Source organism: Drosophila grimshawi, unplaced genomic scaffold (genome assembly GCF_018153295.1).
Source record: "Drosophila grimshawi isolate 15287-2541.00 unplaced genomic scaffold, ASM1815329v1 contig_1006, whole genome shotgun sequence".
Classification (NCBI taxonomy): domain Eukaryota; kingdom Metazoa; phylum Arthropoda; class Insecta; order Diptera; family Drosophilidae; genus Drosophila; species Drosophila grimshawi.
In genome coordinates, this window is record NW_025062489.1 from 1,806,168 (window position 1) to 1,833,768 (window position 27,601).

The following is a 27,601-nucleotide window of genomic DNA, read 5'->3' on the forward strand; positions in this document are numbered from 1 at the left end:
TTTGTGTCGATATATCAGAATGTCGCCAGCACGCTACGTTCTCGCGATCTAATTTTCAATTGCAAATAATTTATTGTTTCAAATTGTTTTCACATTAAACACAAACGAGAAGACAACTGGTAAGTTGGGACGTGCTTACTATTGCAGACATGAGAATCATCATTTAGTGTATTCGCTGGCAATGGCAGCGACAATTTCAAAGAGTGGTGTCAAGAGAGCGTCTGCCGGCATTAAATTCTGTCTAGTTGCTAATTTTTTGTTTGTGTAAATGTAATTAATTGTGCTCGGCTTTGCATGTATATTCGTGGCAACAAGCGCTGAACTGCTTCATATTACTGTCCGCTGCTTGTCGTGGTCGGTTTTCCTCAAATGCGTCTGGCGCGCAAAATTTACAATCAAGTACCGCAGCAGCCACAATCAAGTGGCGGCCATGCGAATTGACAATTAACAAGTTGAATTCTTGCTAATTTTGTTTTTGTTTAATGTTGTTTGTTTTTGTTATTGTTATTGTTGTTGTAGTTGCAGTTTAGCACGTATTGCACACTGTAAGGACAGTGTGCGTGAAACATAGACAACATATTGCCCAACAATCGAGCAACTGTGGCGGACAGCGGAACTATTTGGAGTCTAGAGCAGGCGTTGTCAATCAATGGCTTCGATTGGAATGCGGCCCTTATGACAATTGAATCTGGCTCTGGCTCTGGCGCTGGCCCTCATTTACCCATAGGCGAGCCAAACTCATCATTTGAAGCTAATACGCTAACGCACGAATCATACCAGTTTCCAGCTGATGCGCTGCATCAGCAGCAGCCGAACGATTTTCCCATTTATTATCAGCCAGCAGGCACGGAACAACAACTGGAACAACAGAACGTTCCCTTCATAGCGACAACAGCAGAGGAAGTACCAGCCGAGCAGGCAGCGTCAGTGGATCCGCTGGATAAGCGCTTAGCAGTCATACAGCGTACCGTGGATTTCATTGACGAGATCTTCCGCAATCGTCAGAAGGACAATCTGTGGAGCGCTCTAGTGCTACAGCGAAAACTCGTCGAGGTGCGCAATTACTTCCAAAGTGAAAAACAATTGAATACATCTGAAACAGCACACTCGGATTCGACTGCATTGCTCAAGAGCATCGATCAGCGACTTGCCGGCTTAGTGCCCAACATCGATAGTGTAAACCGATTTATTGACGTCAATCACGATCCGATGGGCTTTGATCTATTTAACAAGTTACGTCATTGGTTTCTGGGCGGCCAGAGCAACGCCAAGGATCCAGCCAACATTGATGGTGAGAGAGGGGAAATCGCCGCCAAACTCAAGCGCAGGTATACAAAATGTGAATATGTTTATTGTCTATAGGCACTTTTAAATTCAGATCCGCTGTGACCAAAATCTAAATGCTAATCTATCTATCTGGTATCGTCAAAGAGTAAACATATATAAGAGTAAATATACTCAAATTTGATTACTTGAACGTGTTGACACCTCATTCGAATTGTATTACATATGTACGTTTTGTTGTAAATAATAGAACTACCACTTTCCCATGCATCTTTCAGCTATCAAACTTTGAACAAGGAGACCACATCGCCATGTATATTCAAATATCGTCGTGTGGATGATACATTTCCAGAATTTATGCCGAATGACGGTGAGTATAGAGAGTGCATAGAGAGCTAATCAGAGACTCAAAAAAACAACACTAGTCAAACACATAATGTCCAATTTAAAACAATGATACTACAATCGAACTAAATGGCGAAGCATGGCATAGAACGGAAGACCAAATATTAATGGGGGGGAAAGAGAAAGAAATGTAAACATGCTGTGTTCGAATAAGGAAAGAGACAAGGCAACATAAAAATGAATGAAAGAGATCGAATAGGATAAGTACATAAATATATCATAATTCATAATGGAATCAAATTATTTTCATAGCTGATGACTACGGCCACATGGCGAATCCAAGGCAGCATCAGGAGAATAACAGCAATCAGACACAGAAGCGTCTCTCAATATTCAGTGCACCGCAGTCGCGACATATGCGAGTGCGCAACACCCAAATTCCCGTTAGTATCGATCTGCCCGACACTGAGGAGCAGCATCACAATGAAAGCAAAATGTATCAAGCATTTGCCGATCGTCTCGGCGAGAACACCGTGTCACCGTCGCGTAATGATTTTGGATGCGGTACGTCAGCGGCAAGACCGAATCTCTTGTATTCGGATGCAGTGCGTTTCGGCACAAATGGCTTTAAAGCCGATCTGAATTATCCACGACCCTCCAGCAGCTCCTCGTCATCGGATGCACGTTTAAACGGGCATGCCGGCAACATGTACGCTAAGGGCATCATACGGAACAGTGTGATAAGGCTAGAGGAGCAGCGCCACGAACACAACCAGTACATTAATCTTATCAACAATCTGTTCCTGCACGATCGTGAGCGTTCACTAACGCGCCGCCCCATAACGTCTCGTGACAGTGAGAAGCCACAGCCATTGGCATCACTGCAGCGGATCAGTCCACATGACGACGAATGGCGGCGGGATCTCAAACAAGGCAAGCTACAGCCCCATGCGTCCATCACCTCCGAGCGTGCCCAGTATGCCAAGTTACTGGAGCGGGAGGAGCAAAAACAGAAATTATACCCATTGATTAAGAAACCGCTGACGCATGAATTTGTGCAATGCGCCCACATCACCGACCAAACCATTCCAAGTGATGTCTCCAAGTCGATGGGTAAGGATTTTGACCAGAATGGGCTGCGCGAAACCAGGTAATGTTTACCACAAAGGAATAAAGATAAGCTAGTCAAAGGTAAAATCAAGTACATCCTATTTTTACAGCACACAGATGATGCTGCCAAATTTGTCCCGGACTAAAGCTGTCCAGCAACGCCATAGCAATTCCATCTATTTTGCCGACAACTATGCGGAACTTTTCAAGGAGAAATGCGATCTTGTGAACCAGGAAACGAACCATGCAAAGAAACTAGTCCTTCAGGAGTAAGTAGTAGATAGTTGAAATTTAGTGTGCCTGACTAATTAATTACTAACTATGCGACAGAGCTAACAAGGTAACTGAGGAGCGTCGTGCTAGTGAGCAGGAACTGCGCGAATCATTAACCAAACGTCGCTTCCTAACGCAAACATTGTTTGTGTTGGAGAAGCAGCCGGAGTATGGGGCAGAGGATAACATGCCGGAAATAATACCACTCACCGATGATCATCAAAAGCAGTATAATGAGCTGATCTATGGCAAGCCGGATAAGGTGAATAATTCACTGCCTTGTTTCTTTATTAATGGCATATGCATATATGTACATATTAACTGTATGTCAATGTCTCTTCGCTAGGTGCTCATCTCGAAATTTAGCCTAAGCATTAAACGCGAGGACATTCGTACACTGACTGGCAGCTGTTGGCTGAACGATGAGGTTATTAATTTCTATATGAATTTACTAACCGATCGTTCGCAGCGGAAGGATACACTGCCCAGTGTTTATGCCATGAACACATTCTTTGTGCCGCGCCTGCTGCAGGGCTATAGTAATGTGAGACGCTGGACTCGCAAGGTTGACATATTCAGCAAAGATATTATTCCGGTTCCGGTGCATGTGAGCAACGTCCATTGGTGCATGGCCATTATACATATGAAGAACAAGACAATTCACTTTTATGATTCAATGGGCAAGCCAAATTGGGAGGTGTTGAACGCCCTCGAGAGATATTTGCAGGAGGAGTCGCTGGACAAACGCAAGAAACCCTTCGACACCAGCGACTTTCTAATTGAAAATGTCAAAGATGTGCCACATCAGACGAATGGCAGCGACTGCGGCGTATTCAGCTGTATGACCGCCGAATACATAACACGCAACAAGCCGCTAACCTTTTCGCAGGAGAACATGGAGTACTTCCGAAAAAAGATGGTGCTGGAAATTTGTGGCGGCGAGCTCTGGATGTAGAGATCTGATGTTCAATGCGTCAAATTTATAAGTTAATAATAATAACATAAGAACAAGAGCATTATCATAGTTTAACGTAAGTGCTTAAAATTCTCTTGAACATTTTATTTATTGATATTAAGTGCAAACCCTTATATAATGATCTTAAACTCTTCCCTCATCCTCAAATACAACACAACACACAACGATACACCCACACAATACACACGCAATTCACACCCAAAACAAGTCTGGCATTCATTGTTAGTTGTTTAAGAAGACAGATCTTTCAGAGTAAACGCTTTTCATCTAAGAGATTGAGATATATAGAATTGTAGTCGTAAGCCGTCAGCTGAGACATGCGTATCAGGAGACACACCAACTAAAAACTAGCAACAAACTATTACTATTGTATCGCATAAGAGCAAAAATAACCCATATAATAAATAAACTATTCGGTAATTTTAAAATACTTTTTCTTATATATTAAATATCAGCGAATAACTTCTTTAATAAGTTATCATGCACTTGTAAAGGATAACATAATTATGTCGTGAGCAGACATTCGCGACCCCATATATACATTCTTGATCATCATCACTACTAGCGTTGATATAGCCATTACCCTCTGTCCATCAATTTCTATGCAACCCGATGCAAGTTTGAATGTAACCGTATTTGTGCATATCATATGTATATATAGTTGCCATAGGAAAAATCAGTCGTTTTTTAAATTTTGCAGTGCAATTTAGATGACAGCTGGTTGACTCTGGTCTATGAGGGCACAAGTGTATACAATCTTAGCCGTGTTCATTCTTGACTTCATTCTTGTTAATTTGGTAGAATTTTTCATGAATTTTGAATGAAACTCGGTGCTTCCAAATTGAAATGCAGCAGTATTCATCTAGATGCTAACCCATAACCAAAAATGCAATGAGTCAAGGCTTTGGAAAGTTGAGCTCATTCTTAAATGTTATTTTTTTGCGTAGTCCGAAGACAGGAGAGCAAACAGCTCAACGTATCTTTCTCTCTCTCTCTCTCTCTCTCTCTCTCTCTCTCTCTCTATCTATCTCTCTCTTTTTCTCTCATGTATAATGTACTAGGCAAGTACATGTTCATCATGCACAGACACCATAATATTGTAATTGAATTGAGAAAATTATAATTTAATGTTTTTTTTTTGCTTTTCTGAAATGGCATAGAAACGAATAACGAAATCTGATGAATTTGCCTTCATAAGCATACATCTAGCTAAATCATATTTATTTTCAACTATTTTTACAGGATTGTGTAAATTCATAGAAAAAAAATTAAATAAAAAAAAAATACCTTAGTCGCTACCATAGTATCGCTAATGTAATTCACACTTACATATACATAAAATGTAATCCAAGAACTGTTTGTAATGCGTCTCTTTTCTTTTCTTTTCGTTTCATTCATTTTTGTTTTTCGTTATTTTCAAATAGTATTACGGTATTATGAAAAAGGTTTTTGAATTTGAGATAGCTTAAGGGATAATTTGTATATGTGTATATACAGAACCGATGCTGGAGCTGTGCCACTAATCAGAACGCATAGATATAGTTCGAAATACACTAAGAACAAAGCATCACTTTTCTAAACGTTAATTTGTATTATTTGACTTTCTTATAACAAGCACGGGGAACTGGAATTCTCATAGTAAATTAAGTAAGGAGTTACGGTTTAATTGAAAATTAAATATATATATATATACATATATATATATATATATTTCTCTATATATGTGGTATTCTACACATCTATTTATATCATCTCGGTGGCGAGTTGTTCTCTGGCAAAATAATAGTAAGAAAATGAGGAAGTTATGAAAATATCTGTACATACATTTGAGGTATATAACGTGACCATCAACAGGTGTACGGTAATCTTAATGAACCGACATAAATATGCTATTGCTGTTGTTCTTGTTATTGTTGCCGTTGCCGTTACTATTCTCTCGAATGTGAATCTGGTTGTCACGCATAGTCTAACTAATATGAATCCAACTAGTACAAACGAACAATGTGTGTTCGATTTTAGGAAGTTTGTTTGTCTGATATACTAAATACTATATTTTTCAGATCTCTTTCGATATTTATATACACTTATGGGTGTGTGTCACAAATCGAAGTAAGCCCCTGCATCAAGAGATTTATTTATTTTCAATTTGTTGTTTGTTTTGTGCCAAACGAACGATATCAAAAAAGCATCATTTACTCTATCGTATATACATATATATACATACATATATGTGTGTGTTAGTATGTGTATGTGTGTGTGTGTGTGTGTACTGTGTTAATTGGACTGCCTAAAAGGATCATCGTCAGGATAGCATCCATAGGAATTCTCCCAAGCACTGGCAATACATTCATACTAGTGTTTATCTGATCTAGCTGCTAGTTATATACTTGTGTTCAGAATCAACCTGAGATTAGCATAAGCGCCAGTGGTTTAAATAATACTTCAATATGTATGTACATGTACATGGCCAAACAGTGTCCGAGTGTTATTGTTTTCATTATACAAGTATACAAGTACTCGAATATGTTTAACAGCCTAAAGCATACCATTTCTTTAATATTCATAATATATTTGTTGTATTTGTTATTTTATTTTTTATTAGTTCATGCCGGCGACTATATCGGAAATCTAACATTTAATTATGTATACATATGTATTTACACAGAAAAACAAGTCCAACTCTCTGGCAAATTCAGTTTATGTGGAGGAATTCTTACCAAAATCGAATCAGATATACATATATTTGAAAAAAAATAATAATAATACAAAAATTGTTACAAAAACAAAAATCGTTTTCAGCCCGAAAGGTTTTGGAAAGGGGCGCGGCGGCGTTGCAATTGTTAATTGGTTTTTGCACTTTCGCGAATGTTGATTAGTGCCTGATTTTCCAATTTGCATGATAAAAATATAATTTATACTTCGATTTCTTTTTCTTTTATGATATATTGACAAAATGCTTATTTTTTTCGTTTTCTTTTTTTTTTTTGTAAATGCCGACAGTATATCCGTTGCAATAATTTAGTATTTTCTGTAGTCTGACATTTTATGATAAATACATATATGTATATGTAGAAGTGTTTGAGTGTGTTTGCGTGTCTGTGTGTGTGTGTGTATATGTATTTATATATATACATAAATATGTAGAGAGATATCACCCGCCACTGAGTTAAGTATTTCAAATTATCACGTTTCATTGAGTAGTTGCAACTCGAATGAGTAAACGCATCATTATTTATAGTTTCATTATTGGTGAATCATCTAACTTTAATAAATGGGAAATATGTACCAATATACGTAATATGTATTTACATATGTTTGTATGTTTTAGTGGTAACGTTTGCTGAGAATGACATAATGGATTTCTTCAAGTTATAAAATAATTCGATCTTAGTGTTTTAGGAGAAACTTATCATTGAAGCACAAAAATAAGATTTGCAGACAGATTAATGTCATTTTAATCTAACCATATACTTAAATATTATGTTCTTAAAATAAAACTTATAAAAGGTTTCTTTGTGATTTTCTCCTTCAGTAATTCATGGAAATTTGATTACTTATTATTATAAAAAAAAAAATTAATATTATACTCATATATTTATATATATATGTTGTTTGTTTTTTTCTTTTTCAATCAATATATACTTGTGGTATACACATATATATATATATATATATATATATATATATATATAGATAGATAACACACATTAGTTAACCTGATAATAGATTAACTAACGATATTATGATTCCTTGTTCGTGATGACCAACGATAGTGTATAAATAGTGAAGAGTATTTTACTGCTAGACCTATTGATTCTCGTCATCATCACCGTCGCCATCATCGTCGTCATGTTGCTCATCCAGCTGCTGGTGCTGCTGTTGGGCAGCTGCAGCAAGTAACGCGGCTTTCTGTACTGCTTGTGCCTGCGCCTGGATCGACGCTTGCATCGAGGGTGCTGACATGGCAATTTTCCCGCTTGTCTTGTATTCGGTCATTTCCTACAAAACACGCAAGAAACAAGCAACACATTTATAAATGCGATTTATTAAATACATTTCTCTTATACACAGGGTGTATATTGTTGGACGGTGGACTCACCCGCTCATATCGTGCCTTATCCCTTTCAGCCATCGATTCGTACTTCTGCTTGACTTCGGGATCAACGTCAGACCATTTGCGGCCAAGCTCTTTGGCAATATCACCAACACCGAATTCCGGATTAAGAGCCTTCACCTTATTTCTTTCATCATTGCAGAACCAGAAAAACGCAGACCTAATTAACAAGCAAACAAATCAACAAAACAAACATTAATCATCATTTGCTATTTACATTCAAGTGCGCACAAAGCAATATACGCTTTTTGTTTTTGCATTGTTTTGTTTACTTTATTTGTAAATGTTAGTATGATAAATTTTGCTACGAACTCACAATGAACGTTTTGGCGCATTTGGATCCTTGATTTGTTTCCTTTTCTTTCCGCGTCCCACAACTGTGCCCTTGGGCGGCACATAGTTTTGCATTTCCTGCTCGTACCGTTGCTTGTCTTTTTCAGCCATTTCATGGAAGCGCTTCTTCTCCTTGTCGACCATTGTCTGAACACATGCAACACACAAAGAAGGAAGAATATTTTTGTTAGACTCGATTCTTACTGTTGTGGTACAACGCGATAAATACAAATCAATTAATTAGTTAATTAAGTAATCACCTTCCATCGCTCAGCGCATTTGCGTGAGAATTCAGCGAATATGACCGTCTCGTCGGGATGCTTCTTTTTGTGCTCCTCTCTGCAAGTCTGTACAAAGTATGCGTATGCGGTCATTCGACCTCGGGGTTTCGCGTCAGCTTTGCCTCCTCTGACCATGGGGCTCTAATAATAAGAAACACGGACACAAAACAAAGTGAAACAACAAATTAACATACAGCAATATTATTTGAGATAAGTATTAATATATTTGGAAATTGTACTCACTGCCGAATTGACGACATTCTGTTGCTGTTGCTGTTGTTGCATCTGTTGTTGTTGCTGTTGTTGCTGCTGTTGTTGTTGTTGCTGCTGTTGTTGTTGCTGCTGCTGCTGCTGCTGTTGCTGCTGCAACTGTGCAGCTGTGTTGGCATCCACCTGCCCCTGATTGGCGGCCGAGTACCACCATTGGGAGCCGGGCACCGCAGCAGCGGCAGCTGCCTGTGCCATATTTAGACGGTAATCGTAGCCGGTGGTGCCCGCATTTGAAGTGGCAACAACCTGTGCCATTGTCGTGGCTGGATTGGGGAAACTACTGGCCATTTTATATGTGAATAGCTGTTGGCCAACGCCGGCTGTGGTGTTGGAGCTATTCTGATGCGCTTGCTGTTGATTCTGCTGGACAACCACTTGATGTTGCTGCAACTGTTGCTGTTGTACGGCAGCCGCTTGTTGTTGTTGCTGCGCAGCCAGTTGCTGCTGATAGTGTTGAATTGTTTGCTAATCAATAGTTTGTTGTTGTGGTTGTTGTTGTTATGAATAGGTGTGTGTGTCTCTTTTTTATATGTGGGGGTGTGAAATGAATGTGCGTATGTGTATATGTGTGCATGTGTGTGTGGATGTGGATGTGCAAAAGTAAGTGCAACTGCGAGGCCAATACGAAAACTACCGATAGTTGCAACGCAAAATCTATCGCGCTGGCGTCGCACACGCAATCAATTGCAAACTTACAAATATAAACAAATATTAACATTCATTGAAATTGGGACAGTTGGGCAATTACATACACACATACATACGAACATACATCAGGAAGTTAAATTAGCAAATCTTTGAGCTCATAAGATCAATTCGCATTTGAATGACGAGTTGACGATATTTTGAAAAGCAAAAACCCGAAGTCTACTACGCATATACATCCAAACTCACATACATACACATGTATATATGTATATAGTAACAAAACTCTTCAAAGAGTAGTCGCAATTAAAATATGACACAAAACCCAAAAACATCGCAGCAACAAGAAATTGCATTTTGAACCAGTGAACAAATCGTAAAAGATCTTTGCAAAGTTACGATTGGCGTTTGCCGTTTGGCGCCAAAAACGATCATCGCTGGCTGGCTGGTTAGCTTGCTGGCTGGTTGGCTGGCTTGCTGGCTGGGGCGGCTGGCTGATGACGCTAGCTAGCGGCTGTCACGCTCAGGCAAACACATGCACGCACACATGCATACACACACAAAGAGTCGCACGCACGCATGCATGCATACACACACAAACATGCGCGCACGCACGCACACACTAGCATGTTTATGTAAGTATACAGTGAAAACGCGCATGAGCATGAGAGCAGCTCGCTCCAAGTGGTTGGAGCAAACATCTGTGATGCCTGTTCCAATTCTCAATCATTCCATTCACGTTCCATTCACTTTTGTACGTACGCCGCCGCCGCCTCTTATTAGCAATTAATGCGTAGAAAATGTAAACAAGCTGTTGTATGTATTGGGGGGGAGCGTGTACATAATATTTGTGTGTGCATACAGACACAGATACGACGTACGTATGAGCACGAAAATATAAACAACAACAAATTGCAAATGTTTTGTCAAAGCAATCAGCTGTTTGCGATTTCCTTTGTTACCGCCGAACGACGCAGCAACTGAGAGTGGGGTTTATAAATAAGTCACGTTTTGAATAACGAACAGGTTCATATGGTTCATGAACCAATTTATCGACTCTTTTATTCTCTCCTTACCAGGGATGTCTTAGCAACACATGCAAAAAACGGCTGCTATACACATGTATGGATGTGTATGTATGAATGTATGCGCCTGGCTTCGTGAGAAAATAAGAAAAAGCTCTTTACGATGTAAATACGTATGTACGTACTCACTGAGGAACATATACACACAAATCAAAAAAAAAAAATTGTGTTGAGTTCACAATGAGAGGGAGACAGAAAACGAGAGAGAACTAACAAAATATTTCAAGTTTCTACACAAACAGCACACTCAGAAATGTATGTATGTATGAGTGTACATATATGCAGACTAGTTATAGTTGTCTTCTCATCGCAAGAGACAAAATATACAATACAAAGAAAATAATTCACATGGGGCACATTACGCATACATACATCCATTTATACATACATACATATTTATATGTACATATAGCTAATTTCAGATTACGCAAGCTCCGATGTTGCGTATGTATGCGAATTCATACATATGTATTTCAAGTTTTTTTCATAGCATTAGTAAATTTGTATGTATATATCACACACATGCACATCGAATTGTTTGTGTTTGCTCAACATTTATAAAATCAAGGCACATGTCATTTCCAATTTTATAATGTTGAACTATATGTACATACGTATATATATATATGTAAAATGAGCTATGCAATTTCAGCAGGGTTCTAAATTAGCAATATACACATACATCTACATATGTATATATATATATATATAAGTAAATATCGAACAAGTAACAAAATAAAATAAAAAATGGCGACCATAGATGCGCACGCAAAATAAAAATTTTGCTCTTAGTATATACACACATATACTTGTACATACGTATAGCGTCGTATATATATTCTATATCTATATATAATGCATATATATATAATATATATATATTTATTTATTGTGCGTACGCTTGTATTCAGTTTCTTCTGAAATGTATGTACATATGCAAGTTTAGATGTACACATGTATGTTTGTATGTACGCAAAGAATACTTGGCAAAATGCACACATACACTTTACAATTGTATGTATGTGTGGACATATGCTCTCACACACACAACACACATGTGTGTGCATTGAGATTTCAACTCAACTCGGCCATTGTAAAATTTCCATACTCTCTCATGCGTCTCCCATTATGCATACATATATACATACATACATACAACGACGTACATCTTTATGTACCTCGATAGATGTATGTATGCTTATGTGTATGTACATATGTATATATGAAAATTAAAGTTGCGAGTGTTTGGCAATTTTATTTGTTGTTGGCGGGAAAAAATCTTTAACTAGACGAGAAGTGAGCGAAATACAGAACAGTTTGTGCAAATATAAATACATACATACATATTTATGTGTGTGTGCGAGTGTATGTATGTGTATGTGTATATACGTATGTGCTTGTATGTATGTATGCATGTTTGGATGTGTGCAGTTAAGCTTACCTGTATTTGATGAAAGTGTTCCATAGTTTGGATTTAAATCTGAGGAGGGGGTTCGATCAGATGTGTTTTTTTCTATTTTGTTGTTTTAATAGTTTTCTAGGTATTCGTAGTTATGTTCTATGCTGCTGCTTTTTCTTTTCTTTCTTCTTCTTGCACTGCACACAACACAAATACAATTGTTAAAATACGTAAGTTGAAAGCCAGTTCCAACTTGCATTCGTTTTATTCTAGGTATGTATGTACGTTATATTGATTATTATATTACATACATGTACGTAATGTATGTACATACACACACACAATATGTACGTATGTATGTGTATATGTATGTATGGTGAACAAGCGGAGCCGTCAGACGCCACAAAATGTTAACGATTCTTACGGCGAATCGGCGTAATAGCGAACGGAAAACGGTAAACGTAACGTAACGCGAGTTTGAGCTTCTTAATGTTGCTGTTGTTGTTTTTGTTGTCGTTGCTTGTTTGTTTTTAGTTAGTAAAAAATAAACAAACGACGCCACAAAACGCAGCTTTATTGCAGTAAATGTGTTTTTGTTGGTATCACAATGCGGAAAAGATGAGGTTCGCGCGCCGCTCGCTTGATTGAAAACACACACAGAGAGAGTACCAACAACGAATGCAAAGGCTATTGAATTGAATAGCCGTCTCTGCCTTACTGTGCTTCATAGCCCAGCCTGGCTAGCGCCAGACTTTTGTATGCGTTGAGTGCGCAAGTGTGTGCGTGCTGTGTGTGTCTGTGTGTGTGGAGAATGAGAGCTAGCACACACAGAGAGCGAGAGAGCGGGCGAGACCAAGACCGAGAGAGAGAGAGAGCGGGCTCGAGGTAAGCACAGTCAGGCAGCAAGGCAACCAGGCAGCTAGCGGCGTGCTCTGAGTACAGTTTACTGAGCACACTTTCTCTCCTGCTGCCCAATGAGTTTGCTCGAGAGTGTCTGTGTGTGCATGTGTTGTGTGTGTGTGTATACACGTGGTGGAGGGAAACAGACCTTATAACATTTTTGGCTTGTTACTTTTCATACTAAGATTCATGAAAACATATGTATGTACATTGTGTATGTACGTATAGATATATGTGCATGTATATGTATGTCCATACAACGTATGTATGCACATATATACAATGAGAATGTACATACAAACAATCGAACCAGTTTTAATGTATTTACATCGAGTATTCTATAACTATTTAAAATTTTTCAATGCAGCATATAAACTTAAGTTAAGACGCACATTCAAACCAGCTAAATAGGTGTGTTTGTATGTGCGCGTTCGTATGTACATACATACGTCATTATGTACGTGTATGTGCATACACATTCGCACACATTTACCTATGCCTGTACGTTCAAATGTACATTCAAGCATATTGTATGTGTACCACTCGAACAATACATTCACATTTGTTTGAATGTGTGCGTTTGTTTTTCGCCTTTACACAAACACAAAAATGCATGTATTTTATTTGATATACACACACATACAGTGGTATTCTTGCTACATACACATGTTTCATTTTGCGTTCCTCGTCTGACTGTACTTCCCAACTCTCTCGGTTTATAAAGAGAGCAACATTGTTGGAATAATGCAGCAGTGTGTGAACGTGTTAGTGAGGTCAGAAATACCCAACACACAAATTTTCTTCGATTTTATTTTATCACAAGGGTGTTTTAAAGCATACATACATACTTAAAAAAATACATATTTTTATATGGGCTCAATATTGAACTAAACAACAAATGTATATCCTGTAAATAATATTTCTTACATTTATAATGCATAAAATTATGTTTGTCGCACGTACTTTTCCTACAAATGAAAAGGTACGTAGCATATTTATATAAGTTTATGTCTGTGTCGCATTATAAAAATAAGTCATGTGAATGCACACATGCATAAAAGTTATTTATTTATTTATTTTTTTAAGTTGACGACTAAACTTATTCGATTAGCGCGCATGCGAGTAGAAAAGTTGTAAACCAACCCGGTCTCCAATTCGAGGGATGGCAACTGACTTAACAATATAATATTCATGACTCAATGAACACTAAAATCGAGTTCGTAACATTGCTGTATATACATTTTTATGTACTTTTTAATAAATATGTAAACATAATAAATAGCAGCCCCATAAAAAATTGTTACAAATTATAGTTGGTTGAAAAATCATTGTTACAATTTGAAATAGCAATCAAAAGTAGAAATTTACATATTTTCGATTTTGACATCGCTCTGTTGGCATATGTTTCAACCAGCCCTGTTTCATTGCATCGTTCCGCGTTGTGGCTGTCATCTGTGCGTCTGTATATAATTGTGTCTGTTTATGTGCATGTATGTGTGAGTGTGCTAATATGATTTGTCGGCATTAGATCCGATCCGATTTGTTGTTTAATTGCAGTTGAACTTGTGGAAAACTATTGAGATGGCAAACAAATCGCAGGTGCCGCTGTCGGCTGAAGATTTAGACTGGATACAGTTGCGCCAGGATCTGGGACCAGTTGTCGAAATCGAGACGACCAAAGAGAGACTTGTGCGTAAAATCAAGGAGAACCCATTGGTGCCAATTGGTAAGTAATGTAAAATCAAATACCTCACTTTCGTTATGTAAACACTAATTTTGTTATATTATTTTTGATTTTTGCATCTGCGTACAGGGTGCCTGGCCACAACCGCTGCCCTATCAGCTGGTCTATACAATTTTCGCACCGGCAACCGTAAAATGTCACAACTTATGATGCGGACTCGCATTGCGGCGCAAGGATTCACGGTTGTTGCATTGATCGTGGGCGTCGCAATGACATATGGTGATAAAAAATAATTCAATAACTGCAAGCAAACATCGCTTCTCACTCACCGTACTCTGTATGTACTGTTTAGCATTAATTAAACGATTATAAACCCAGAATTGATGCATATGCATATTGTTCTCTATCTTTTGTGCATCCCATGCACAAAACATGTTATTAAGCTTTTAAGATTACCTGTTTTCATCTAAATATGTGGTCAAAGAAAGACCCGGTGATAATTGTAATAAATGTGTCTAAAATGACTTAAATTTCACACTTGGATTTATTCTCCAAGCATTGCATAACGTTGATGAATCGCTTTTTTCTCTTTTAATTTGTTTGTTTCTTTTTTGGTTTTACTTTAGTAATTAGCCATGCGAATCCGCTAAAGATTTCGCCAAAGTTGAGTGTTCTCTAATTAATTACCCAAAGCGCGTCAGTCATGCATTAATGCATTAATATGATCCAATTGTACAATTAAATATCTTTTTTAAACACTATTCGAAGGGGTTAATGTTTTTGTGTAGCTTATTACTTCGAAGTAAACGAATGATTAATGCCGACTATTGTGTAATGGACTCTGGCCTAAACGATCATATCCTAAATGGGTATGGTATGGTATGGCATACCCTGTGAACTTAATAAATTTGTAATACTCTTTGCTTTAATTATATAAGTAACATATTTACATGTGTCGATATATATATTGTAGTAATATTTAAGAGCTACTCTTTTGTTGTACATTTTACCAGAAGGAAATTGTTTAAAAATATTGAAATGTGAGCTGTATCATGTTATGTGTATGTGTATTGGCTGGGTGTGGCCAAACTTACAGGGGTAACTAGTCACCCCCACATTGGATATGGATATATGGATATGGCTGGGGATAGGGATGGGGATGTGACATGGAGATGCGCGCGCATATTACTCTTGGAGTTGTTTGTGCGATATGGCAATTGTTTCAACTACTCAGTTCAAGGCAGAATTTCGTCGGTACAGGACGTTATTGAATTAAGGTTTGACAATGTTTTCTAGAGTAGTAATTGCTTAGGCAGGAGCAAAATGCATAAATAACTTCAATAACAATCAAATAGGGAATCAAATACTACACGCAAATATATATCGAAACAAAGTGTTGAATGTTGTACTTGGCCACATTTCTTGTTGCAATCGCGTAAATTGCTGCTGGTGGTATTTGGCTCGACAAAAGGGTATGCAATATTTACATATATATATATATATATGTGTACATATATAGATATATATACGTATGTATGTAGGAAAACAAAACATGTTCGGAGTCGACTCTCGAAGCGCAACTAAATCATCTGAATGTGCTATAGTATTTTGTTAAATAAATAATTCAAATCAACACTAAATGTTTGTTATTGATATATAGTATGGCTGTATGGATGTGTAAGTATGTGCACACACACGCACACACACACATGCACACACATACATTGGTATTTGCGTAGCAACTTTTGAGGTATTCTAATATGGATGTATTTAATAGACAAACATTTAAGAACACTTGAAAGTTAACTTAAATCGTCTTAAATTGTATTTTAGGACACGCAAAATGAACATATTAATTGGAAATTGTGTGGGCAGTTGTGACCAGTTGGCTGGTCCGCCACCAGATTTCATATTATCGATGCCGCCGCCGCCACTGCCATCGTTCTTGATATCCAAGCCGAAGAGCATCGATATAATGCTGCCGTCAAACGAGTCCCAGCCCTGCTTTGCGGCCTTCATGTGTGGCCAGAACAGTCAGCACAATGATAGCGGCAATGAGCTGATGGAGCTCGTCCGCAGCGACACAAAGAGTTTGGAGAACGTTTGGTTTTTCGTCTCATCGTGCATCGGCATATTTGTGCTGGGCTGTTTCCTGGCCCTGATTGTCATCCGGTGCAGAGAGTAAGTTCTGTCCAAAATTTCCAATCTTTCAGTTACATTTTTTGCCTTGGTTTCAAACACACACACAAATTACCAATTACCTTTAGAAACGAATAATTTGAACAATATTTATTTCCATCTATTTTTTATATATATATATATATATGTGTGTGTGTGTGTGTGTGTTTTTGCAAATCAATAATGAATGTGAATAAATATGTTAGTTTTGTGTTATTATTCAGTATCTGAAATGAGAGCACTTTCTAATGTGAAAACTGACGATGAAGAATAGCATAAATCGAGCAGCTTGATTCAGGGTATATCGTGGCGAGATCACTCGATTACCGCATTCTGATTTGTTTTATATTGTTGGTGGACGTTTTTGTTGTTATGTTAATCTGTTTATTGATAAGTTTTCGAATACACTTCTTCGCACACTTAGCACTTTTTTCTCGTACCACGATGCGAACATCAAACAGACGGCAATCAATGCTTTGGGAGAGGCAACAAAGTCGAATGCATTCACATCGGGTGGAATACTGTATCCGTGTGCGACGGCAAACAGTCGAGATCTGTTGCAGAGTCAGCTGGTGAATGACAGCCGCTTGCTTTGGGCCACGTTAACACCACACGGCACCAGGCACTTCATCATTGAGAACTCCCAGGATGGCCACTACGAATCGGTTGATTATCGCAGCAAGGCGCACAATCAAGTGTTCCGTGGCTATGCCAAGCAGTCGCAATCTTTTGTCAAGGTGATTCTTCCGATTTATAATGTGCTATAACAATTGTCGATCTTTTTGTGAGCTTTGTGATCTTTTTGTGCACTTTTCTAGTCCTTTGATAATAATGGCTTTGTGGATTATGATTATGAGGATCCAACACCGTTGATGGACTCTTATCATGATGATATGGACTCGGGCTATCAGGAGCCGCATGAAGTCACCGGCTCCCTCAAGCGCTCCCCAATGCGTGGCAGAACAGGATCAGTGTCAGTGTCAGGATTAGGATCGGGAGCAGGAGGAGGAGGAGGAGGAGGAGGTGCTGGTTGTGGTGGTGGTCTTGGTGGTGGAGGGGGAGTCGGAGGAGCACTTGCATCGTCGCCGACAATAACAAATAATGATAGTATATCGAATATGGCATCGGTCAATTACAATGGGAATGCGGGGGGAGCAAGCATTAGCACAAATCCACAAGCCCAACTCCCCAACTCGCTCTCCATCAGCCGCAAGACGACGCTATCCCGGCGCATTAGTGACGCCTCCTCGCACAACGGTACATCGATGTAATGTTAAATCCTAGCGATACATACATTTATACATACACACATACACAGATACATAGATACATTCGGTATTAGCTTCGCCTAGTGTTACGCGCAATCACGTTTTTTTGTAAATTGAGCACGGATTGATTGAGTTGATTGAGAAAACCGGAAAATCTCTGTTCAAGTGAAAGCAGCAGCCAGCCAGTCAGCCAGCCAGCCAGCCAAGTCTTCAAATCAAACGCCTCTCGTCCACAAAATAAACTAATCATACAATGTATTTGCATATATATAAATATACATATATATCTATATACATACATCTATATGAATATGTATGTATTTTGTATATGTATATGTAAATGTATGTCATCCTAGTGTAAGCGACACACACACACACACATGCAAACATTTGGAGCACTGCATGCTGAATAAGTGTAGAAGTGTAAATACTACTACACATGCAAACGTTAAGAATACACTCAGAAAAACCAGAAAACACAAACAACAAATGGTGAATCCTGCACTTGAACAAAACGGACTATCGAAATTCACATTGATTCAAGGATCTTTCTAACAAATTCGTTTCGATTTTGGAGATTGGAGAAGTATGAATCAGAAATGATTCCAAATGTGTAGTTGAATTTGGAGCGGGGCTTTTCTCTGAGTGTACATACCTACCTACAACTAAACAATAAATACTAAAAACAATGTTTAGGTTACATTTCGCCAGCTGCAAATGCAAATGAATCAATATTGTATACTAACTATCCTATCATATGAATTTAAGGACATAAACAAACAATTCTGCCACTAAAACTATTAAATGCATAAGTGAACACATAATAATTGTTATATTTTCTACTTGTTTATCAATTTTATTTTACAATGCGATTTTAACAACTTACATATATATAAATAGATATATACATATATATATATATATATATATATATATATATATATATATATATATATATATATATATATATATATATTTATATAAATATATTATTTATTGTTTTCTTTTTATTATGTTAAACATGTCCCATTAATATTAAATAATTATAACGAACATCATATATAAATTAAAAAAAAATATATCTTTTGTTTTTCTCTTTGTTGTTGTTGTTGTTAGCAACTTAATATACTTTTGATCCAATCGTGCAGATGCACCTCGATGACATTCACTTGGTTGTAGTTCTTCAGATGGAATTGGTTAAAGGCCGTCGTTAGATGCATTACGGCTGAGACGAAGTCGCTCAGGCGGAGAGTGCCGTCTTTTCGTATATATCGCTGGATCAGACAGTTCATGATATCCGTGCTCAGCTGGAAGCCGATGTCGTACAGTGCATCACGTAATCTCTCGGCACGTAGAATGCCCGCTTTCTCTTTAGTGTACATTTTGAAGACACCTTGCCACGATTTCAGATTCACCATAAAAGTTTTGAACTGCTGGAACGTGATGCGACCGTTGCCGGTTTTGTCTTGGAGTGCGATCACCTGTCTGCATATGTCGATGTTGGCGCATCCCTTGATGTAGTCATTGGGCAGGCATGCCTCCAGCAGCTCGTGCAGCTCAAAGCAATTGATCGTCTTGTTCTCATCGGCCAGTTGCATGTAGACCGGCTCGTATTGACAGACGCTCTTGATCTTCTGCACATTGTCGTCACTCTTTAGCGATGGGAAGGGATCAAGCAGTATCATTGTCTGTGTCTCCAGGCAGGACAGTCGGAACACCGATGTGCCCAGTATGCGAACTGTAAACTGTGCCTCCTCAGCCGGCTCGTATGTGGTCGGCATCAGAACGTAATGGCCCGTCTCCAGTTGGGTATGGTAGCTAACGTGCCGGGTGTTCCCATAGTCCGAATTGAGGAAGCTCACCTGGTTCTTGAAGAAGTCCTTCTGCAGGCACTCGTTAAGGCTATATTCCCGATTCCACATGTACATGGTGAAGCCGATTACTTTCGGCTCGACAGCCGTGTGTTGATTCAGGGCAATGACGATGTCCTGTTTCTCCTGTACGGTGACCATTAGCTGGGGGTTTATGTGAAAGGATTCGTGGTTACGGCAACCGCCGGCCGTCACACCCCGTTTCCACTGGCCCTGGTACATTTTCATCTTCCAATGCAGTGGTCGTCCCTTCAGCATTTGCTCCCCATTCGCCGTATCCGAGTCGAGATAAACGATCTCCAGCATTGAAAACGATTGCACAAAATCATAGAACGAGATCCAAAATTCCCCCAGCTCCAATTGGGCCAATAGTCGTCCACGTTCGGACGATGAGACACGCTCCCACGTCTTGGACGTGGGTGACCAGTCCCCAATGAAATTCGTCTTATCTCCGAAGGGTTTCGATGAAAATGTGTCCTTAATGCGAACCAGTTGCACCGAATCGCCCATAACGGTCTCCACTTTATCCAAACACGACAGCCTACGAAAGTAAGGAAAGTTATAACGTGTTAATACTAAGTACATTGAGTGGAGAGAGTGGAGGAGAGGGTGAGCTTGAGAGACATACCTGTAATTGGCATTCACGAGAATACCATTTGGCAGCCTTTCCGTCGTATTCTTCTTCTGTACGGCGGCATTCTTGACCGCTATACACGTGACAATGCATGTGGTGGCCAGGTGATCCTTTAGGGTTTGTGGCCTAATGCTGTCTGATATTATGGGCATACACTTGACAACGCCGCCGAGCAGATCGGTTAGACCATCGGATCGTGTACCATATTTGAGAGCCTCATACGAGCCGTGCAACTTGGCAATTGCCTTCTCCAGGAGCGACGCCCAAAAGCAATTGGATGACTGCGGCTGCATGAACGCCAATCGTCCATTGATTGTTGGCAGACGATCGTCGACGAGGACCTCGACCCATTCACCGCACCACCACAATCGAAAGCGATAGATGCCCAACGATTTGTCCAGGCCCTGATCGGCGGGCACAACGCGATAAAATAGATTTCGCAATGAGTATAGAACGCCCAAGCAAGATACTAGCCAACGATCACCCATTTTTCCCGGGATCACATCGAACTCGGCGTTCTCATTTAAAAACGATGCCTGCGCATTGTTTAACTCGGCTATTCGCTTCCATTGGAATGTGAATGGGGGCGTTTGATAATAAAATACAGACGATTGTATGGCTGGGAAGTCAGCGTCTTCCCACAGTAGATTCTTGGATCTGCAATCACTGATAATGCGCTCATATTTTGATGCCATATTCAATTTATATTCGTTTAATATTGTCCATATGTAATATTGGTTTACATCACTCCGATCGATCGATTGGCAATTGCTTTCTGTTTTTTGTTGGTCTCTCGAACTTTTAGTTTGTTGAAGTGAAAGTTAATTTGTTGCTGTTGCTGTGGCTGTTGCTGCTGGTTGGTAAGTCACTGCCACCTAGTCTAAGCCATTTCTTTCTTTTAGTGTGACCAGCTCGCCGAAAGGAAAAACCAGCAAAACCAAGCCAACTTTAATCGCCCAAAAGCCACGATTGTACTAGGCATGCCCTATTTGACTCTTGACTAATTGATTGATATACGACTTGTGGGGCAGGCTGGGAAATCTTTTCGATAAAAAAAAAAACACAATGTGCATTTCTCATCCATTCACATGTAAAACAAATAATCAACTCTATTTTTATTCATCTTTAAAATATAGCAGATGTAATTCCTGGATGGCATTTCAAGTAATAGTAGATCATCAGCAGAATACCTGTCATATATAAGACATTGATCAATACGGATATCTGCAATGGTATCCAAATTATACAAACGACAAGATTTTGCAAAAAACAAAACGATAAGTAAATGGAATACTTGTACTTTGTGGGTGCATCGGAAACGGGTGTGAATATGAATACATAAACCACGCCGAACCCAAGGCACAATATGTAGTTTAAAAATGCACAAATGCCAAACTTTGGTGTGTCCAGTACAAAAACAACATTCGCACAAACTAACACATGCAAACAACAAGCTGCACAAGTCTCTGTCGGATAAATGCTGGCCATGTACGCAATGCAAGTCGTGCGGGAAGCTAAAAAAATGTAATTGATTTAGTTGCCTTGCTCGAATCAATCAGAATATTAGACTCACATGACAGGCATAGAAGGAACCAAAATTGCACGACAAGTCCCTTTGTTCCTATATCGTATTTATCTAGCTGGACCAAGCGATTTGAGCGATTATAGGCCACTAAGCAATACGCTATGCTTATGAAGTATATCAGAAAAGTCAGGGCACGTAAATCTGAAAATAGAAATTGAGTTCACATTAGAAATGTCCGAATTATATTCACATTTAAATACATAGTGCATTATACTTATTACACGTTAAGCTTTTCACATATCGCAATACTATTGCCAGCTGCAATATTTTCTGTGGAGCAGTTTCTAAAAATAGGTCGAAAAGTCGTATAAAGCCAACGTTACACTCTTCCTTCAAGTGTCTGCGATAACATCTTAAAGTTTGTGGAAATGAAAATCGAAAATGGGAAAATAACATAACATAAAAAACACTTCGATTTAGAAGAAAATGTGTTTTAAATTCTAGAAATATTCGAATTTTAGGATGTCATCTTTTTTTTTTTTTTTTGAATACAATAAACTCAAAGGCGATTATTGCATGAGGGTTCTTCATTTTTATGGAAAATTCGAACTTCTCAAAGTGTTCACACTTTTCTTTCTCATTATTATATTGTATTTTTTTTAATTTATGTGCTTACTCAATCTCGGCAACCTTGTCGACGCGCTTTTTAGCATCGTTGTACTTGAATGCCCAGTTCAGGGTATGTGCATCTCGAAACAAATAGGAGAGTACCAGTTTCCAAAATAGGTCCGTATAGATGAGAGGTTTTTTGCCCAGACTGCTGACAATAAGTCTACAAATGAACAATAATTAAAGAGAATACCGAGATATGCATATGGGCAAAATGACAATATCTTACACATTTGAATATATCAACGATGTCAGAATCATTGGCAATAATATCGATAGGATCGTCCAAGAGCAATAGGCATAAGACTCTGTTAACCAATAATCATAGGCCAGGCACCAGTTCATTATGACTGCAATGCACCGCATGAATGCCGAAATTGCAGTCATTGTGATATTGAACGTTGTTATCTCATGTGGCAATGCTGCAGCCTCAATGTTCTCCATGGTTTCGCCGTACTCCATGTTTAATCTAAGCTAAATCTCTTTTGGAGTTGGCATACAGGCGACCTTTTTCATTTAATTATCATCTTAGTCACTTCGACGTTGGATGTTGTTTGAGCCAAGCTTGGGGCTTAACTATGTATATGCGTCAAAGGCGAGCCATCTGCGCATTAGAGATGAGCAAGCAGCCAATTAGAGATGTGCAAGCCGCCAAGTCGTGCAAATCAGCCAATTATTGGAATACTATGTTGCATTTGCAGACATATCGATGTTCAATTATCGTATGCCACAACCAAAAGTGAAATTTAAAGGGCCACATTGCTGAAAAGCGGGAGCAAGTTGGCAGGGTCAGCGAGATCAGCGTTGCATGTAAGAACATTCTCCGCAAGGTGACGCGTTGAGGGCAGGTCGTGGTCCATAGCGCTTAAATTTTTGTGCCGTACGATCAAATGTTGAAGTACCTTAGGAGTGCCTTAACCCTCCATATTCGATAGACCTTGTGAAGCCAAATTCGGCGTAAGTGTGCCTGTGTGAATAATTGTTGTGCTGCTCTAATTTTGTGGTTTATGTTTAGGTGGCCGACGGCAGGTCACGCCGCAACTGTATAATTTATGTATGTCATATGCTCTGAAGTTGACGCAACAACGACCTCGAAGCTACTGTTGGGAACACACCAAGTATTCCAGAAAGCAACAACGCTGCTGAGATTAAGAAACTCGATACGCAAACAACAAGCAAAGTGATTTCGCTTATTACCAGCGAAACGGGCGTCAAAGCGGAGGCGAACGACACCCATTTGAATCGGCTGCAGACTCTGCGCAACGAGTTGAACTACATCAGTGAGACGAATTGGATGTACGAGAGACTGGAGAAGAAGCCTCAGCAATAGCAGCAATAGAAAGACAACCTAACAACTTAGCATGTATAAAATCTGGAGGAGCATCTTCTCCAACGGGGAGAAGGAGCGGGAGCATAAACTCGATATGCTCGACATGGAGAACAACTTTCTCGACCAGGAGGCAAAAGAAAATGCTGAGAATAGCGATCCGAACTTAAATCTAGCTACTACCACCCACAATTCTGATCAGGAGACAGCTGCCACATCTTCTTCATGCTGCGCACGCAAAGGCGTCATCACCGAATTAACTGGCAATGCAGGCTTAATCAATAACTCCATGTCCTTTAGCCGGCAAAGCGCTGGAGAACTATTTCGTGATCTAAACATTGGCTGTGTTGTCGAGTATTTAGTTTTTCAACAGGACGAGGGCATCTTCAAAGTGGTCAAGATTCATAAAATACTCGAACACTGTTGGGAGTTGCGAACCATTCTCGGCGTCATCACGCAGCGTCTGTCTGCCTCCATCGAAGTGGACATGGGTTATTGTGAATAGATCGTTGAGCTGGACAAGATTAAGATCAATTTCATACCCAAGAAGGGCGATGAAATCAGCCTCGAGTGCATTGTCCAGCTGGACGATGTCTATGTGGACAAACAGGGCGAAATTCTGTTAGTGAAGAAAGTGTCGCCGACGCGCATCGAAACCAATCAAAAGTGCATCATTGAGCGGGTCTTTGAGGAGATTGCTGTGCTGGACAACAATGCGTATGTGCTCAAGGAGGATGTGCCCACGGGCATTAGCCTGCATCTGGGCGATACTGTCAGAGTCGATCTTATCGAGTGTAAACATTCGACATTCACGCGTCGCGCCATCAAATTGATATTGCTGGAGAAGAACTTTGGCCAAGTGAAGAACAAATGTTGACGACGTCCTCGACTGGAAAAAGCGGGGCTATTTCTATAGAAGGCGAGGATCGTTTTGTATTTGTTGGCGAGTGGAAGAAGCATAACATCAGCTTCAAGCTAAAGAACACGGGATGACGCACCTTTGAGCTGAAGCGCATTGAAATACTAAATAAGAGAGCTGCACAGATCACGCTGCTGGAGCCGGTTAGCGAGCGTCACATTGAGATGGGTAGCGAAACTTTAAAGTGAGTCGCTTCATAACGATCATCGTGTGCGAAATGGATGAGGATGCCCGGGAGGCAAAGCGACGTCTGATTGCCTCCCAACAGCTGATGGTCAGTGGCAAGACGGTGGCTCAACGGAGTGAATCGATATCTGTGAAGCGTCGCTTCATCAAAACCCATTTCGCTGGCTACAAGGTGCCCGAACGCCTGCTCCAGATTGTCCTTAAGACGGATCGAATGCAAGACATGCGCCAACAGTTGGTCAATCAGTATCCATACCTGGAGGAGCTGCTCAGCTACGAGAACTATGCGAAACGTTTCGATACGTTGCTGTTTCTGGAGGAGATCGAATATATGATCAGCTTTCGTAATTTTGATCGGGAACGTGCTCATTTTCAGCGCGATAGGAAATATCTATCGGTGCACGTGGAGAATCTGGCGGAACGTCGTCCCTCCTTGGTGCTGGGCGACTCTGTGAATGCCATCAATCCCTGGCTTGAAAACAGCGTCTATCAGGGCATCATACATAAGGTGCTCTTCGATCGCGTCCTGCTCAAGTTCAACGCCAGCTTTCAGCAGCAATATAATAGCGAGGATTATCGCCTGGAATTCCATTTCTCCAGATATGGGTTTCGCAAGCAGCATTATGCTGTTAATCACATACCCAACTATTTGGGTCAGCATTTCCTATTTCCCAGCAAGGTGACCAAACGCGACAATCCCCAATTGGACGTCCAATTCAGGGATGATGTAATGCATCTCTATGATGACCAGTTGCCCTGGTTCAATCCGCAGCTGGACTCCATACAAGATACTCCGTGGTGAATCCGATCGAATTCCGTATGTCATCTTTGGTCCGCCGGGCACTGGCAAATCTGTCACACTGGTGGAGACCGTGTTGCAACTGGTGTATAATTTATCTGGTGCTCGGGTGCTCGTTGGCACTCCGTCGAACAGCTCGGCGGATTTGATCACCAAGCGAATCATTGACAGCAATGTGCTGCAGCCGGGCGAATTTATACGGCTCGTCTCACATAACCAGGTGAAGAAGGATCTGGTGCCGCCGGAACTGATGACCTACTGCGCCACCATCGAAATTGGCATCCTGGACGCCAGCGATGATAGCATAATTGTCACGGATTCGGGACTCAAATTGCGCTGCCCGGCAAACTTTCTGGGCAAGCATCGGTTGACGATCAGCACGTGCTCCACGTTGGGGAACTTTATACAAATGGATTTCCCTTCGGGCCACTTTACACACCTGCCGATCGACGAGGCGGGTCAGTGCACGGAGCCGGAGACGATGGTGCCCATTGCGCTGGTTGCCCAGAAGCGCAGTCAGGTCATCCTTGTGGGAGATCCGCTGCAGTTACAGGCCATTGTTAGCAGTCGTCATGCTGTTGAATTTGGCTTGCCCTTATCGTTCCTGGAGCGACTACTGCAGACGGCACCATATCGTCAAGATCTGCAGCGATTCCCCGACAGCTCCGCCTACAATCCGGATGTGCTGACCAAGCTGCTCTACAATTATCGTGCGATTCCCTCGATTATGTCCGTGTACAGCAGACTATTCTATGACAACGAGCTCATCGCTCAGATCTCGAAGGAGGATTCACACGAGGCACAGCTACTCGTCAAGCTGCAGTCGCCGCTTTTCAATACGGAGAATACGCCACGCACCCATGGCGCCTTCTTCCACGGCATCTTGGGTGAGAATCGGCAGGACATGCTATAATGTCGCCGAGGCTGTTGAGGTCTTCAAAATGTGCTGCAAATTGTATGACCAAAATGTGCGTCCCCAAAATATTGGCATAATGTCGCCGTATTCGAAGCAGGTGAAGGTGCTGCGCACTTTGTTCATCGGTGCCAATATGGACATGGCCAAGATTGGTTCCGTCGAGGAGTTTCAGGGTCAGGAACGTGACATCGTGTTGATATCCACGGTGCGCTCCTCGCAGGCCAATCTCCAGTCGGACGCAAGGCTCAGTTTGGGTTTTGTGCACAGCAGCAATCGCATGAATGTGGCTGTCTCCCGTGCTCGCTGCCTGATGGTCATCTTTGGCAATCCTCAGCTTCTGGCCCTCGACGACTGCTGGCGCCACCTAATCGTCTACTGTGCCAACAACAATGCCTACATTGGCTGCGAGCTGCCATCGGATATCCAATCCCTGGACGAGGAGCTGGATGAATCCGACGAGAATCTGGCGGACTCCTCTGATTAGTTGCCTTAATTGGCCAATTGGCCAACTTAACCACTGCTAGATGTATCCAAAGACAGCAGCTGTCGACAAGCGAATTTATTTTAATATTAAAAACACATTCCCTAATAACCATTAAATATGTACAAC

At 40.3% G+C, this 27,601-nt stretch overlaps 6 protein-coding genes and 1 pseudogene across 14 annotated transcripts; 4 read left to right on the forward strand and 3 right to left on the reverse strand.

Moving 5' to 3' along the window:
- Positions 1 to 11: 11 nt before the first annotated feature.
- Positions 12 to 4,416, forward strand: LOC6564470 (sentrin-specific protease 2). Of its 2 annotated transcripts, none has more exons than XM_032738457.1 (7): positions 12 to 119; positions 520 to 1,328; positions 1,563 to 1,654; positions 1,942 to 2,779; positions 2,832 to 3,008; positions 3,070 to 3,274; positions 3,359 to 4,416. In XM_032738457.1, the coding sequence occupies exons 2-7, from the start codon at positions 676 to 678 to the stop codon at positions 3,965 to 3,967; spliced, it is 2,574 nt and encodes an 857-aa protein (XP_032594348.1). In that variant the 5' UTR covers positions 12 to 119; positions 520 to 675; the 3' UTR covers positions 3,968 to 4,416. The 2 variants fall into 2 exon arrangements, with proteins under 2 accessions (XP_032594348.1, XP_001991051.1); XM_001991015.3 differs by having other exon boundaries at positions 63 to 119; positions 2,850 to 3,008.
- A 2,705-nt stretch (positions 4,417 to 7,121) lies between these two features.
- On the reverse strand, positions 7,122 to 12,788 carry LOC6565362 (high mobility group protein DSP1). Of its 4 annotated transcripts, XM_001991016.3 has the most exons (7): positions 12,427 to 12,788; positions 12,158 to 12,312; positions 8,960 to 9,451; positions 8,696 to 8,857; positions 8,419 to 8,582; positions 8,088 to 8,262; positions 7,122 to 7,987 (listed from the first exon to the last, which is right to left on the reverse strand). In XM_001991016.3, exons 2-7 carry the CDS (start codon positions 12,179 to 12,181, stop codon positions 7,796 to 7,798), a joined length of 1,209 nt encoding a protein of 402 aa, XP_001991052.1. In that variant the 5' UTR covers positions 12,182 to 12,312; positions 12,427 to 12,788; the 3' UTR covers positions 7,122 to 7,795. The 4 variants fall into 4 exon arrangements, with proteins under 4 accessions (XP_001991052.1, XP_032594350.1, XP_032594349.1 ...); XM_032738459.1 differs by lacking the exon at positions 12,427 to 12,788 and having other exon boundaries at positions 8,960 to 9,427; positions 12,158 to 12,385; XM_032738458.2 differs by lacking the exon at positions 12,427 to 12,788 and having other exon boundaries at positions 8,960 to 9,430; positions 12,158 to 12,385.
- Positions 12,789 to 14,548: 1,760 nt separating this feature from the next.
- On the forward strand, positions 14,549 to 15,271 carry LOC6565363 (HIG1 domain family member 2A, mitochondrial). Its single transcript, XM_001991017.3, has 2 exons — positions 14,549 to 14,741; positions 14,829 to 15,271. Exons 1-2 carry the CDS (start codon positions 14,597 to 14,599, stop codon positions 14,990 to 14,992), a joined length of 309 nt encoding a protein of 102 aa, XP_001991053.1. The 5' UTR covers positions 14,549 to 14,596; the 3' UTR covers positions 14,993 to 15,271.
- Positions 15,272 to 16,371: 1,100 nt separating this feature from the next.
- On the forward strand, positions 16,372 to 18,404 carry LOC6564980. The gene is made up of 4 exons (XM_032738188.2): positions 16,372 to 16,376; positions 16,533 to 16,880; positions 17,302 to 17,614; positions 17,696 to 18,404. The coding sequence occupies exons 2-4, from the start codon at positions 16,543 to 16,545 to the stop codon at positions 18,146 to 18,148; spliced, it is 1,104 nt and encodes a 367-aa protein (XP_032594079.1). The 5' UTR covers positions 16,372 to 16,376; positions 16,533 to 16,542; the 3' UTR covers positions 18,149 to 18,404.
- An 812-nt stretch (positions 18,405 to 19,216) lies between these two features.
- LOC6564981 (calpain-C) lies at positions 19,217 to 21,592 on the reverse strand. Its single transcript, XM_001991019.2, has 2 exons — positions 20,645 to 21,592; positions 19,217 to 20,557 (listed from the first exon to the last, which is right to left on the reverse strand). Exons 1-2 carry the CDS (start codon positions 21,343 to 21,345, stop codon positions 19,258 to 19,260), a joined length of 2,001 nt encoding a protein of 666 aa, XP_001991055.1. The 5' UTR covers positions 21,346 to 21,592; the 3' UTR covers positions 19,217 to 19,257.
- Positions 21,593 to 21,719: 127 nt separating this feature from the next.
- On the reverse strand, positions 21,720 to 23,452 carry LOC6564961. 5 transcript variants are annotated; one of them, XM_032738278.1, is made up of 6 exons: positions 23,074 to 23,442; positions 22,852 to 23,007; positions 22,457 to 22,587; positions 22,224 to 22,376; positions 21,945 to 22,164; positions 21,720 to 21,840 (listed from the first exon to the last, which is right to left on the reverse strand). In XM_032738278.1, the coding sequence occupies exons 1-6, from the start codon at positions 23,304 to 23,306 to the stop codon at positions 21,735 to 21,737; spliced, it is 999 nt and encodes a 332-aa protein (XP_032594169.1). In that variant the 5' UTR covers positions 23,307 to 23,442; the 3' UTR covers positions 21,720 to 21,734. The 5 variants fall into 5 exon arrangements, with proteins under 5 accessions (XP_032594169.1, XP_032594170.1, XP_001991056.1 ...); XM_032738279.2 differs by having other exon boundaries at positions 21,740 to 21,874; positions 23,074 to 23,440; XM_001991020.2 differs by having other exon boundaries at positions 21,740 to 22,164; positions 23,074 to 23,452.
- A 210-nt stretch (positions 23,453 to 23,662) lies between these two features.
- On the forward strand, positions 23,663 to 27,595 carry LOC6565170 (annotated as a pseudogene).
- The last annotated feature ends 6 nt before the right edge of the window (positions 27,596 to 27,601 follow it).